This window comes from Amblyraja radiata, chromosome 35 (assembly GCF_010909765.2).
Source record: "Amblyraja radiata isolate CabotCenter1 chromosome 35, sAmbRad1.1.pri, whole genome shotgun sequence".
Lineage (NCBI taxonomy): Eukaryota > Metazoa > Chordata > Chondrichthyes > Rajiformes > Rajidae > Amblyraja > Amblyraja radiata.
The window spans coordinates 17,642,477-17,656,808 of NC_045990.1; the positions used below are offsets into that span (position 1 = coordinate 17,642,477).

A 14,332-nucleotide genomic window follows, 5' to 3' on the forward strand; every position below is an offset into this window, starting at 1 on the left:
TTATCTATCTATATATTACTAAAACTCTGTTCTTGACCGGTTTTGGCTTTCTGTGCTGCGGTTTCCGAGAGTACGCCGCCACCTACGGCCGTCATTTTTGGCCACCTCGCTCAGAGCCCCCCTCCGCCGCATGTGTGCCGAGGACTTTTCCCGTCGATGAAAATTGACAGAGATATTAATGTTTTTACAACATTCCCCATTCTCTCTGCTGCCTCTGCTGGAGGGAGGGGGAGGGACTATAAAACCAGGAAGTGGTGTGCCTCAATCAGTCTCTGCAAGTGGTGTGCCTCAATCAGTCTCTGCAAGTGGTGTGCCTCAATCAGAGCTCTGAATGACACTGACAAATGTCTACAGCACTGTGAGTACACTTAATGTGGTTTGAAAATGAAAATATGGTTAAAGTAAAAAAGCACTGCCTGCAAATGGTTGTTTGGGTTGAAGTAAAAAGGCACCCTCTCTCTCTCTCTCTCCTCCTCCTCCCTCTCCTCCCCCCCCCCCCCCTCCATCTCCTCCCCCCCCCTCCCTCTCCTCTCCCCCTCCCTCTCCTCTCCCCCGCCCCCTCTCCTCCCCCCCTCGTCCTCATCCCCCCTCCCTCTCCTCTCCCCCCTCTCCTCTCCCCCCTCTCCTCCTCTCCCCCCCCTCTCGTCCTCTCCCCCCTCCTCACTCTCCTCGCCCCTCTCTCCTCCTCCTCCCCCCCTCTCCTCCTCTCCCCCCCCGTCTCCTCTCCTCCCCCCCTCTCCTCTCCCCTCTCCTCTCCCCCCTCTCCTCTCCCCCCTCCTCTCCCCCTCCTCCTCGTCCCCCCTCCTCTCCCTCCCCCTCCTCCTCTCTCCCTCCCCCCCCTCTCGCTCTGCCCTCCCTCTCCTCTCCCCCCCTCTCACTCATCCTCCCCCCGCATCCCCCCTCCATCCCTCCTCCCCGTCCCTCCCCTAAACCCCCCTCCCTCCACCACCCCTACCCCCTCCTGCACCCCACCTCTCCCCGCCCCTCATCTCACCTCCTCTCTCTCCCCCCCCCCTCTCCTCCCCCCCCCTCTCTCTCTCCTCCTCTCTCTCTCTCTCCCCCTCCTCCCCTCCATTAGCGTGAGTGCGGGAGGGGGGGGGGGGGGGGTGTAGTTAGTGTGTGATGCTGCATGCCGCCTCCCCCCCCACAACCGCACGTTGGGGGAACAGACCCAACGGGTCTGCACTTGTAATTTAATATGTTTCTATAAGATTCCCCCTCATCCTTCTAAACTCCAGTGAATACAAGCCTAGTCTTTTCAATCTTTCCTCATATGACTGTCCCGTCTAAACGCTAAAGCTATCAATCTCCGCCTCACCCAATAACTTGGCCTCCACTGCCACCTGTGGCAATTAATTCCACAGATTCACCACTGTCTGGCATCCAAAATTTCCTCTCATCTCCATTCTAAAGGCAAGTCCTTATATTCTTAGTCAGTTCCTCTCTGGTCCTAGACTCTCCCACTAGTGGAAACATGGACTTGATGGGCCGAATGGCCTAATTCTACTACTATCACTTATGGCCTTATATTATTACAGGTGGCAGAAGTTACAGGGAGAAGGCAGGAGAATGGGGTTAGGAGGGAGAGACAGATCAGCCATGATTGAATGTTGGAATCGACTTGATGGGCCAAATGGCCTAATTTTACTCCTATCTCTTATGACCTTATCCTCTTCACATCCACTCTGTCTCGGCCCACACTATCTATTGATTCCATCACTTAATTGGGCAAGACCAGAGCTCACACCACCTTCAAACAAGGAACTGAACAGGGATACAGTGAAAAGCTTTTCTCCGCATTATCCATCTATCAGATCAGACTATACACGAGTACAATTAAACAGACACAAGTACAACAGGTAATACCAAGAGAAAAACACCAAGAATACAGAATTTAGTGTCACAGGGTAATAGCGTTACCGTTACAGAGGGAAAGTGCAGATTTAAAAAGTGCAAGGGCTGTAATAGGGTTGGTTGGAAGATTGGGCCTGGTGGACTGCTGCCTGCAGGGGAAGCTCAGAATTCCACTGGATCACCACCCTCTGACAAGAAATCCATCCTCATCTCCATTCTAAAGGTACGTCCTTTTATTCTGAGGCTGAACATATCCGTGGATTGTCACCTTGTCGTGGTGGAGGAGCTTGTGTGGACCTGAGATCCTGAGAGCGATGCCGTCTGGAGCTGCGCTCCTGGTAGGGCCACCCATGGCGGTAAGGTCGAGGGGGAGGTCTTTGACAAAGAGCAATCCAACCAAGACCTCAACGGTGGAACAGGCGGAGGACGATGGCTGGCCTTAGTGGAGCGTCACAACGGCTGGGAAGGCGGATGAAGGCTGCAGCAGAAAAGGGTCTCCGGTCGTCTTGGACTCCATGCCACTGGATCCTGACCCAGATCTGTCAAGGACCGTGGGGTGGGCTGTCTGTGCACCAGTCTCCCCACGTTAAACAAAGTCACGCACAGGCGTCCTCCAGCCCTGGAGACACCCATGGTCAGCCATGACTGAGGGGGGCCAAAGAACATATTGCTCCAGTACTTCAAACATGTAGACCCATCTTTACACTTATTTTATTTGTTGTAAATGGCGCCAAAATAGGGGACTGTGCGTTTGTGGATTGTGCAAAAGAATTTCAACATGCTGTGCATACGTGGCAATAAATAACCTTTGAACCCAAGTTTATGGGAGAACCGTTCACTAGTGGGGGAAGAAGCCGTTTCTGAATCTGGTGGTGCGTGCTTTAAATCTTCTTCCCATGGGGGGGGGGGGGGGGTGGGGGGGGGAAGAAGGTATGACTGGGGTGCAAATCGAGTGTGTAACCCCCTCTTATTTACCCACTTTAGCAAAAAGGCATGTACTCCCATTATAGGTTCTTCAATGATTCAAACGTTAGATCTCTTGTGGGGGGGGAGAGGAGAGAGACGTTTTTTGGCCTTCCATCACAGCAATGTGATGGATGTTTATGTAACTTATGTTGTGTCTTGGGTCTATTTGTTTGTAATGTATGGCTGCAGAAACGGCATTTCGTTTGGACCTCAAGGGGTCCAAATGACAATAAATTGAATTGTATTGTATTATAATTGTATTGTCTTATTTAAGAAAGAACTGCTGATGCTGGAAAAATCGAAGATAGACAAAAATGCTGGAGGAACTCAGCGAGTGAGGCAGCATCTATGGAGAGAATGAATAGGCGACGTTTTGGGTCGAGACCCTTCTTCAGACTGATGTTGGGGGGATGGTGAGAAAAAGTAAGGAAGAGGCAGAGACAGTGGTCTGTGGGACTGGGAAGGGGAGGGGAAGGAGGGAGAAAGCAAGGACTACCTGAAATTGGAGAAGTCAACGTTCATACCGCTGGGGTGTAAACTACCCAAGCGAAATATGAGGTGCTGCTCCTCCAATTTGTGCTGGGCCTCACTCTGGCCATGGAGGAGGCCCAGGACAGAAAGGTCAGATTGGGAATGGGAGGGGGAGTTGGTGCTGAGCCACCGGGAGATCAGGTGTCTTGGTCACTGAGTGGATAAAGCAGGCTGTGGACATGCATCACCTTTAATTGTGGATCCCAGTACTCCCAACTCTCCCATCTCGTGTAGAATGTCACGGTGAAACACTGAGGAGAGAAAAAGAGTCAATTATTATATATGGTCATCCAACAAGAAGCATGTTTGAATATGGGCTGAATGGTTCGTTTAGTTTAGAGATACAGCGCAGAAACAGACCCTTTGGCCCACTGAGTCCGCACCGACCAGTGATCCCAGCACGCTGCTTCTTCTTCTTCTTGCGTGTGGCGTGCACAGCCTAAAGTTGTAGGACAACTTGTTCTATTTGACATTATTTGATTGTGCACACCAGGCTGATTGCATTCGTCGACACAGGGCCGTCCACTCTGAAGAAGGGTCCCGAACAAAACTGTCACCCATCCCTTTTCTCCAGAGATGCTGCCTGATGCGCTGGGTTACTCCAGCACATTGTTGGTGCATAGGCCTTCATCAGTCAGAGTATTGAGTATAGAAGTTGGGAGGTCACGTTACAGTTATACAATACATTGGTGGGGTTGCATTTAGAGTTTTGTTTAGCTCAGAGATACAGAGCGAAAACAGGCCCTTCGACCCACTGAGTCCGCACACTAATATTACCCTACACACACTAGGGACAATTTACACTTATACCAAGCCAATGAACCTACAAACCTGCACGTCTTTGGAGTGTGGGAGGAAACTGAAGATCTTGGAGAAAACCCACGTGGTCACGGGGAGAACGTACAAACTCCGTACAGACAGCACCCGTAGTCGGGATCTAAACCCGGGACTCAAGGCAGCAACTCTACCGCTGCACCGCCCTAGAGTATAGTGTTCAGTTTTGGGTACCATGTTATGGGAAAGATGTCGTCAAGCTGGAAAGGGTGCAGAGAAGATTTGCAAGGATGTTGCCAGGACTCGGGGGGGGGGGAGGGGGGGGTGGCTGTGCTATAGGGAGAGGTTGAGCAGGCTAGGACTCTATTCCTTGGAGCGTAGGAGGATGAGGGGTGACCTTAAGAGGTGTACAAAATCAAGAGAGGAATAGATCGGGTAGATGTACAGAGCCTCTTGCCCAGAGTAGGGGAATCAAGAACCAGAGGACATAAGTTTAAGGTGAAGGGGAAAAGATTTAATAGGAACGCGGGAACGCACACAAGATGTTGGGTGTAGGGAACGAGCTGCCAGAGGAGGTGGTTGAGGCAGGTATATCACAACGTTTAAGAAACAGTTAGGCAGATACATGGATAGGACAGGTTTAGAGGGATATGGATCACAGGTGGGAATAGTGTAGATGGGACATGTTGGTCGGCGTGGGCAAATCAAAGGGTCTGTTTCCACGCTGTATGACTCTTTAGGATGGCATGGTGGTGCAGCGTTAAGAGTTGCTCCTGACTACGGGTGCTGTCTGTACGTTGCTTGTACGTTCTGCCTGTGACCTCGTGGGTTTCCTCCGGGTGCTCCAGCTTCTTCCCACACTCCAAAGAAATGCAGGCTTGCAGGTTAATTGGCTTTGGTAAAAATTGTAAATTGTCCCTAGTATGTGTGTAGGATAGTGTTAGTTTGCGGGGATCGCTGGTCGGTACAGATCCTTTGGGCCGAAGGGTCCCAATTCCACGCAGTGTCTCTAACTAAACCTATCAACAAGTACATGGATAGGACAGGTTTAGAGAGATATGGGCCATAGGCAGGGAGAAGGGACTAGATGGGACATGTGTAGGTAGGAACTGCAGATGCTGGTTTATACCGAAGATAGACACAAAAAGCTGGAGTAACTCAGCGGGACAGGCAGCGTCTCTGGAGAAAAGGAATGGGTGATATTTTGGGTCGTGTGCGTTTTTCAGACTCATCTGATGGGTCTCGACCCGAAACATCACCCATTCCTTCTCTCCAGAGGTGCTGCCTGTCCCCACTGAGTTACTCCAGCTTTTTGTGTCTATCTTCTACTTGGTTGGTGTGGGCAAGTTGGGTCGAAGGGCCCGTTTCCACGCTGTATCACTTGATAACTCTAACAGGATAATTTACTGAGCGAGAGGGGGCAGAGGTGCGGGCTGGTCTGACCTTCGTTGCGGTTTGCCAAGAGTATCCTGGGCATCAGCTTGGCTTGGCAGTAGGCATGGAACGTGTCTCTGATCAGGATCTCCTCCTCCGTCAGCTGGCCCTCCAGGTTCAGGGCGTCTCGCCAGTCAAACTGCACTCTGGCCGCTGTCGGGAGAGGAGGTCAACATGAGGAAACATCCAAACAAAGCCAGTGACCCACGATCGACACAAACCCCAATACCTTGCCTGTCTGCTGGCTGATCAACTTCTAATCTGCCCCAGCTAACTAACTGCTAAAATAAGTTCATGTGAACGGCTTTCAAGAGAGAGCTAGGTAGAGTCCTTAAAGATAGCGGAGACAGGGGATATGGGGAGAAGGCAAGAACGGGGTACTGATTGGGGTTGATCAGCCATGATCACATTGAATGGCGGTGCTGGCTAGAAGGGCCGAATGGCCTACTCCTGCACCTATTGTCTATTGTGGATGATCAGCCATGATCACATTGAATGGCGGTGCTGGCTAGAGGGGCCGAATGGCCTACTCCTGCACCTATTGTCTATTGGCTGCAGCCTTAAACCCGATCACACACTAAATTAAACCATAAAGTCCGTAAAACAATATTCATGCAGTGGAATAAGATTTAAATTGCATGACTTACGTTTTGAAGCTTTTATCTCTTCCATTTTTTCATTTTTCTCTGTGTGAAGGAATGGAAAGGTGATATAAATAATCTGTTTGAATGTTTACCTCGGTGTACATCAAAGCAAAATGTTGCAACTGCTCTGACATGTGGTTTTGTTTAGAGATACAGCATGGAAACAGGCCCTTCGGCTCACCGAGTCCATGCTGACCATCGATCACCCGTTCACACCAGTTCTATGTCATCCCACTTTCTCATCCACTCCCTACACACCAGGGACAATTGCACAGTGGAATTCTCTGCCTCAGAGGGCGGTGGAGGCAGGTTCTCTGGATGCTTTCAAGAGAGAGCTAGATAGGGCTCTTAAAAATAGTGGTCAGGGGATATGGGGAGAAGGCAGGAACGGGGTACTGATTGGGGATGATCAGCCATGATCACATTGAATGGCGGTGCTGGCTCGAAGGGCCGAATGGCCTACTCCTGCACCTATTATCGATTGTCTATTGTCTAATTAACCTACAAATCCGCATGTATTTGGGACAAGGGAGGAAACCCAGGCGGTCACAGGGAGAGCTTGCAAACTCGAGAGACAGTACCCAAGGTCAGAATCGAACCAGAGTCTTTGGAACTGTGAGGTACTTGAAGGACAGAATGAAAGAAGGAAAAAATTCTATTCCATTTCTTTAAGTGAGTACCTCACTTATTTAACATTTTACTTCATTAAAATTTAGCAGCCAGTAAAAATAAAAACATTTAACACCAGAGTCCTCCATCATTTAGGGCACTTTTTTCTTTCATCAGGAGTGCCAAAAGTGTTTAGGTTCAGTTTGGAGACACAGCACGGAAACAGGCCCTTCGGCCCACTGGGTCCACGCCGACCAGCGATCGCCCGTTCACACTAGTTCCATGTTATCCCACTTTCTCATCCACTCCCTGCACACTAGGGACAATTTCACAGAGGGCCAATTAACCGACAAACCTTCACTTCTTTGGCATGTGGGAGAAAGGTGGAGCAATCCCACACAGTCACATTTCATCGTCCCGTGTACTGGCAACGGAATCATTACATTTGTACTTGCTGCGGCTTTACTGGACCCATTAATGCAATTACACACAAATAAATATCCAATAATCAATAATCAGTAATACTCGGTAACCAGGATACAATAGTGCAAAAAATGGTCAGTAGTGCAACTAGTCAAGTCACATTTATTTATATAGCACATTTAAAAAACAACTCTCGTTGGCCAAAGTGCTTTACATTTGTTATAAGAATAGTATAAACAAACAAACTACATACATATATACATATAGCCCTCGCTCAGTGGACGTCAGGAAAGGCTTGGGAGTATAGATAAGATTTTAGTCTTGACTTAAAGGAGTCGATGGAGGGGGCAGTTCTGATGGGAAGGGGGATGCTGTTCCACCGTCTAGGAGCTGCAAGCTTAAGCTTATGCCTAGACCGCGGGATATTCAGCAGCCCCAAGAGGTCTGAAGAAGGGTCTCGACCCGAAATGTTGCCTATTTCCTTCGCTCCATAGATGCTGCTGCACCCGCTGAGTTTCTCAGGCATTTTTGTCCACCATGGAAGATCATAGTTGCTGGGATTAATGTTCAGTGCAGTGACAGTTTAAGAGTCTGACAGTTGCCGGGAAGAAGCTGTTCTTGAACCTTGCGGTCATAGTTTTCAGGCACCTGTCCCTGCTTCCCACAGGTAGCAGCGAGATGAGAGCGTAGCCAGGGTGATGTGGATCTTTGATGATGCTGGCTGCCTTTTTGAGACAGCAACTCCTGTAGATTTCTTCAGTGGTCAGTTTAGAAGTATAGAGTATATTCTATAGGCTTGGTATAAATGTAAATTGCCCCTAGGGTGTAGGATAGTGTTAATATGCGGGCATCGCTAGACTCGATGGGCCGAAGGGCCTGTGGATGTAATTATGGTGAACAGATGTAGTGTTCATGTTCATAAATAGTGATACACAGACCACTTATAGCTAATACACAGACCACTTATGGTCGAACCCTCGTCAATAGCTACGAGCACTGGCACGTGACATCACGGCCTAGGGGGAGTGTCCTGCTACATAATCTCACCTTGAGACGTAGGGAGTCCGAGAGTACAACCTCGCTCAGCTACAGCAGCAATGATAATTACATTAGCGGACCAACATGTAACACCTGAATAAAACTACTGTTTGAACCTGCCTGACGTCTGGCCTTATTCACCACGTTTGGTGCCGCTACAACAGGAGCAGAATTAGGCCATTCGGCCCATCAAGTCTACTCCGCCATTCAACCATGGCTGATCTATCTCTCCTCCTAACCCCATTCTCCCACCCTGACACCTGTACTAATCATTGTACTCAGGTTTGTGCTGGAGTTGTGCAACCTTTAAAAAGTTTCCATATTCAATAAGAACTACCTATGCTTGCCAACGGTCAGATTACTCATTTACAAACCAGATTGTGCAAACGAGCAAACACGCAGCAGAAAATAAAAAAGCAAATCAAACACAACGTGCGACTGGTCCCAGTTGAGCCACACACACACACGTTACTGAAACAGACCCCCTCCCACAGCAGCTTTCCCGACCATCGCCATTTAAAAAAAAATGTTTTAATCGAAATCTTTTTTATTTAGTTTTTAATTCCCACTGCAATTAACATTTTAAACTCTGTACGGTGAGGAATAAGAATAAGCATGGCCCTTATGTATTATGTAATGTGTCTGTCTGTACGCATATCTATGTTATATGTTTAATGTTTGATGAAATGTTGGAACCTGTACCGAGCTGTACTGATAACAAATTCCACCAGCCTGGCTGTGTGGTCATTAAAATACAATACAATACAATACAAAAGACATAACAAAGTGCAAAGTTGTCCATTTGTTACAGACAGACTGTAACAAATAAGTAAAAAACAGCTTATGCCAACATATTCAATTCAATTCAATTCAACTTTAATGTCATTGCACAAATACTAAGTATGGGTACAACGAAATGCAGTTTTGCGTCAGTCCGTAGTAGTAGTGCATATAGAAATTTAAAAAAAAGAAGATACAGAATAATCAAAAATACAGAATAATTAAACAATGGGGACAGAGGGACTGGAGAAATCTATCGGCGGGACTCCGAGTTCAGCAATGTGATGGTATAATTGTAGAAGCTGTTCCTCATCCTACTGGTACGAGACCTGAGGCTCCTGTACCGTCTCCCTGATGGGAGGAGGGCAAACAGTCCATGGTTGGGGTGGGAGGGGTCTTTAATGATCTTCCCAGCCCGTCTCAGACACCGTTTTCGGTGGAGGGCATCCATGGCAGGGAGCGGGGCACCGATGATGTGCTGCGCGGTTTTCACCACCCGTTGTAGTGCCTTCCCCTCCGCAACAGTGCAGCTGCTGTACCATACCGTGAAGCAGGTGGTCAGGATGCTCTCGATGGTACAGCGGTAGAAGTTGGTCAGTATCTGGGGGGACAGGTGGGCTTTCTTGAGCCTCCTCAGGAAGTAAAGGCGCTGCTGTGCCTTTTTGATCAGCTTGGAGGTGTTGAGGGACCAGGACAAATCCTCCGAGATATGTACCCCGAGGAATTTGTAGCTGGAGACGCGCTCCACCTCAGACCCGTTTATATGGATGGGGGTACATGGGATAGCAAGACAACAACAATAAAAGAAAAAACGAGATACCAAAAAGAATCCCTCCCCAGTCACTGCCTGTGAGCATGTGCAAATATCAGCCTGTCACAACAATAATCCATGATAAGTGAATGGGTAGACTGTTAAGCTGGTAAACTGTGCTTGATGATCAAGCATTTACAAAGCCTGGAATGCATTTAAAAAAGGTCCCCATGCATTCTGAAACCTTCCATTTGAATGTTGAAGTGAGTACCTGCTTTCCTTGAGCTTTAGGCAGGACATAATATCTGTCAGCCATTGTGTATGACCATCGCCATTTTAAAGCTGTGAGATTGAAAAATTGAAGATAGACACAAAATGTTGGAGTAACTCAGCGGGACGGACAGCATCTCTGGAGAGAAAGTTTCAGGTCGAGGCCCTTCTTCAGACTGATGTCAGGGGAGTGGGCGGTACAGAGGTAAAATGTAGTCAGAGACAGCAAGACCAAAGATCCTATAGCGAGCAAGATAGATCACTCGACGAAAAAGACGTAGTACGGTCATGGGCAGATTCAAGGGTAATTTTCGGCCCCATTTCCATAACCGGCTTCCGTCTCCGCACCAAAGATCCCATAGGATACTAGTGCAGAGACAGAGACAGAAACATCCTCGTAAAAATAAAAGTTCTTTGGTAAAAATCTTCTCCTCATTTTCAGAATTATAATTTATTAACACAAACTGTTCCCCCGCAACGTTGATTACACTGCGAGTCGGGTCGGGTCGGGTTACTGAAATGGATGAAAAATAGGCCCACGTTGCGCAATACACGTCAGCCCATTGCATTTAGCAGGAGTGGTCTATCTTGCTCCGCTATAGGATCTATGAGCAAGACTGGTGGGAGAACTGGGAAGGGGGAGGGGATGGAGAGAGAGAGGGAAAGCAAGGGCTACTTGAAGTTAAGAGGTTAGAGGTTACAGAAGTCAAATTCTTCCTTTACTTTAGTTTGGAGATACAGCGCGGAAATTGGCCTTTTTCGGCCCACCAAGTCCGTGCCAACCAGTGATCCCCATACACTACACTATCCTACACACACTAGGGACAATTTACAATGTTTTAACAAGCCAATTAGCCTACAAACCTGTACGTCTCTGGAGTGTGGAATGAAACCGGAGGTCCCGGAGAAAACCCAGGCAGGTCACGGGAAGAGTTCAAGTTCAAGAGAGTTTATTGCCATGTGTCCCTGATAGGACAATGAAATTCCTGCTTTGCTTCAGCACAACAGAACATAGTAGGCATTTACTACAGAACAGATCAGTGTGTCCATATACCATTATATAAATATATATACACACATGAATAAATAAACTGAGAAAGTGCAAATAACAGATAATGGGTTATTAATGTTCAGAGTTTGTCCGAGCCAGGTTTAATAGCCTGATGGCTGTGGGGAAGTAACTATTCCTGAACCTGGTCGTTGCAATCTTCAGGCTCCTGTACCTTCTACCTGAAGGTAGCAGGGAGATGAGTGTGTGGCCAGGATGGTGTGGGTCTTTGATGATACTGCCAGCCTTTTTGAGGCAGCGACTGCGATAAATCCCCTCGATGGAAGGAAGGTCAGAGCCGATGATGGACTGGGTAGTGTTTACTACTTTTTGTAGTCTTTTCCTCTCCAGGGCGCTCAAGTTGCCGAACCAAGCCACGATGCAACCGGTCAGCATGCTCTCTACTGTGCACCTGTAGAAGTTAGAGAGAGTCCTCCTTGACAAACCGACTCTCCGTAATCTTCTCAGGAAGTAGAGGCGCTGATGGAGAAGGTGCATACTCCATACCGTTAGTACCCGTAGTCCGGATTGAACCCGGGTCTCTGGTGCATAAGGTAGCAGGTCTACCGCTGCGCCACCGTGAAGAGTATTTTATATCGATGAATGAAGCTTGCAGTGCCAGGGGCAAGGCAGATACAACGGTGGCATTTAACAGGCTTTTAGATTGGCACATGGATGTGGATTATATGCAAGACAAGAGCTGGCCTTGACAAGTTCTACATGGACATTGTGGGCCATAGGGCCTGTTCCTGTGCTGCATTGCTCCATGTTAACTTCAACCTCTTGGTTTAAATGCAGTGAAGCAAAATACAGTATTCAGTCTCCTTGGTCCCTTATGCCCCTGTCCCACTTAGGCGATTTTTTCGGTGACTGGGCTGTTTTCACATTGGTGACGCCTGTATGGTCGTGAGTCGTCTCCTCAAGTCGCCTAAACAGTTGTAACGTTTTTCTGGTCATTTTCTGGTCAAATGTTCAAACCTATTCGGCGACTGTGGGCTTGACGTAGCTTGTCTTCTCCTGTCGTAGGTGGTCGCCAGGTGACGTTGGTTGTCGCCGGGTGTTGACTTCGGTGAATTCCATTGGCGACTACCTACGTCAACCGGCAACAGGTACCGCCGACTGAATTGTCTTCAGTTGTCGCCGACAGGGTCGTTGCTTGTCGCGGGTGGACGTGGGTCGACTTCGGTTGTCGCCTGTGTGGTCGTATGTTGTCGTCGGTGTGGTCGTAGGTGGACGTCCTAAGTGGCGAAGATTGGGTCACCGGTTGTCGGTAGCTTGCCGTAGACTAGGAGGTAGGTTGTCGTAGCCACTGTCGTAACATTTCAATCTCCAGCGGCGACCAGAAAAACGTTACGACTCTTTAGGCGACTTGAGGAGACGACTCACGACCATACATGCGTCAACCCACGACCAAGTGAAAACAGCCCAGTCTCTGCTTTTTCGGCGACTTGCTACAACTGCTACAGTCGCTGAAAAAAAATTGCCCAAGTGGGACAGGCCCATTATTCTGACAAGAAACTAGTTTGTACGGACTCGGATTTGCTCCCTGCAGGTGGAAATATAGTGGCGGTAGGCCACAGGTCACAGGTTACAGGTCGCCCAAAAGAGAATTTTTTTTTCCCTTTTTTTTTTAAATGGCCAAATGGGACAGACAGACCCTTCAACCACTTCTTTACCACTCTATCAACTGCTTCAGCCGCCTTCAGGGATCTATAGACTTAAGCCCCTGTCCCACTGTACGAGGTAATTCAAGAGTTCTCCCGAGTTTTCCCCCGAATCGAACTCGGAGAATGTCCGTAGCGGGTCCATCGGAGTTTGTGGATGTCTCGTAGCGGCTCATACGAGTAAAAAGTACAATTTTTTTCATCACAAGTATTTTTTTTACTCGTGGACATTTTTCAGTGTTGAAAAAACGTGACGAGTTTACCGGATTTCCCGAGTACTTACTGTAACTCGTACGAGCCGCTACGAGACGTCAACAAACTCCTACGGACTCGCTACGGACATTCTCCGAGTTCGAATCAGGGGAAAACTCGGGAGAACTCTTGAATTACCTCGTACAGTGGGACAGGCCATTTAGACCCCAAGATTCCCTCTGTACATCTAAGGGTCTTGCCATTGATATAATGTCCCCTCACATTCAACCTCCAAAATTCTGACACCTTATACTTAGATTAAACTCCAATTTAAATGTTAAGATTCCATTTTCTTACACAAGCACTAAGGAAAGCCGTTTCAAGATTGCACAAAACTGAGAATTTCTCATTCTAACAACACCCTGAAGAAATATACTCTGACTTCCTGCCCAACTCGTCTTAATCACAAATTCGCACCACCAATCAGCAAAATGAACCACGTAAGCAATTATTATCAAATTTAAAACATTTGGGGCCAGGAGTAGTTAGATGACCAAGGACTTGCTACAAGGGACAAATGTTACAGAATTTCCCCCAGAGAGAGGCAGGCAGGTTTCTGGAAGGAATTCCAGAGCATAGACCCTTGAAAGCTGAAAATGGAACAATTAAACAACATGAAAGACAAGAGACTTGAACTGAAGCAGCGGAGAGTTATAGAGAAATGTAATTTTGCATTATTTTCATTCATTTGTTTCCCTTTCCCCTGACTTTCAGTCTGAAGAAGGGTCTCGACCCAAAACGTCACCCATTCCTTCTCTCCAGAGATGCTGCCTGTCCCCGCTGAGTTAAGGGCCTGTCCCACGAGCATGCGACTCCATGCGGCAAGCGCGACCTATGCGACTCCATGCGGCAAGCGCTACCCAACCAGAAGCGGGGGCCGCGCGGAGGTCGAGTGAGTGACATGAAGTGCGAGCGACGTCCGCAGGAAGTTCGCGCGTGACGTACGGCGTTGAGGCGGCTGCGGGCCGGCAGGCCATCGCCGGGCGGAATTTTTGAACAGGGTCAGTTTTTCGTAGACCCGCTCGATGTCGGGACCAGCTACGCACAACTCCATACGGCTCCGGCGATCGAAGTGGGACCGGCCCCGCGAGGCCGTACGGTTCAAGCGACCACGTTAGGTAGCGCTTGCCGCATGGAGTCGTGGGATAGGCCCTTTACTCCAACATTTTGTGTCTATCTTCGGTTTAAACCAGCATTTGCAGTTCCTCCCTATTGAGAATTTAATGATTTAATTATGTGACTTTATTGTCACATGTACCTAGGTACAATGAAATGCTTGGTTTTGCATGCAACC

General features: G+C 48.3%; 1 protein-coding gene across 2 annotated transcripts in view; it reads right to left on the bottom strand.

Annotated features, from left to right (window-relative positions):
- Window positions 1-14,332, bottom strand: part of gcdh (glutaryl-CoA dehydrogenase) — a 30,457-nt gene that overhangs the window by 11,613 nt on the left and 4,512 nt on the right. For both annotated transcript variants that reach the window (XM_033012267.1, XM_033012266.1), the window contains exons 2-4: window positions 6,207-6,245; window positions 5,569-5,712; window positions 3,540-3,602 (exon numbers count right to left, since the gene is read on the bottom strand). In XM_033012267.1, the coding sequence (XP_032868158.1) occupies window positions 3,540-3,602; window positions 5,569-5,712; window positions 6,207-6,245 (246 nt within the window). The remainder of the gene's footprint in view (window positions 1-3,539; window positions 3,603-5,568; window positions 5,713-6,206; window positions 6,246-14,332) is intronic.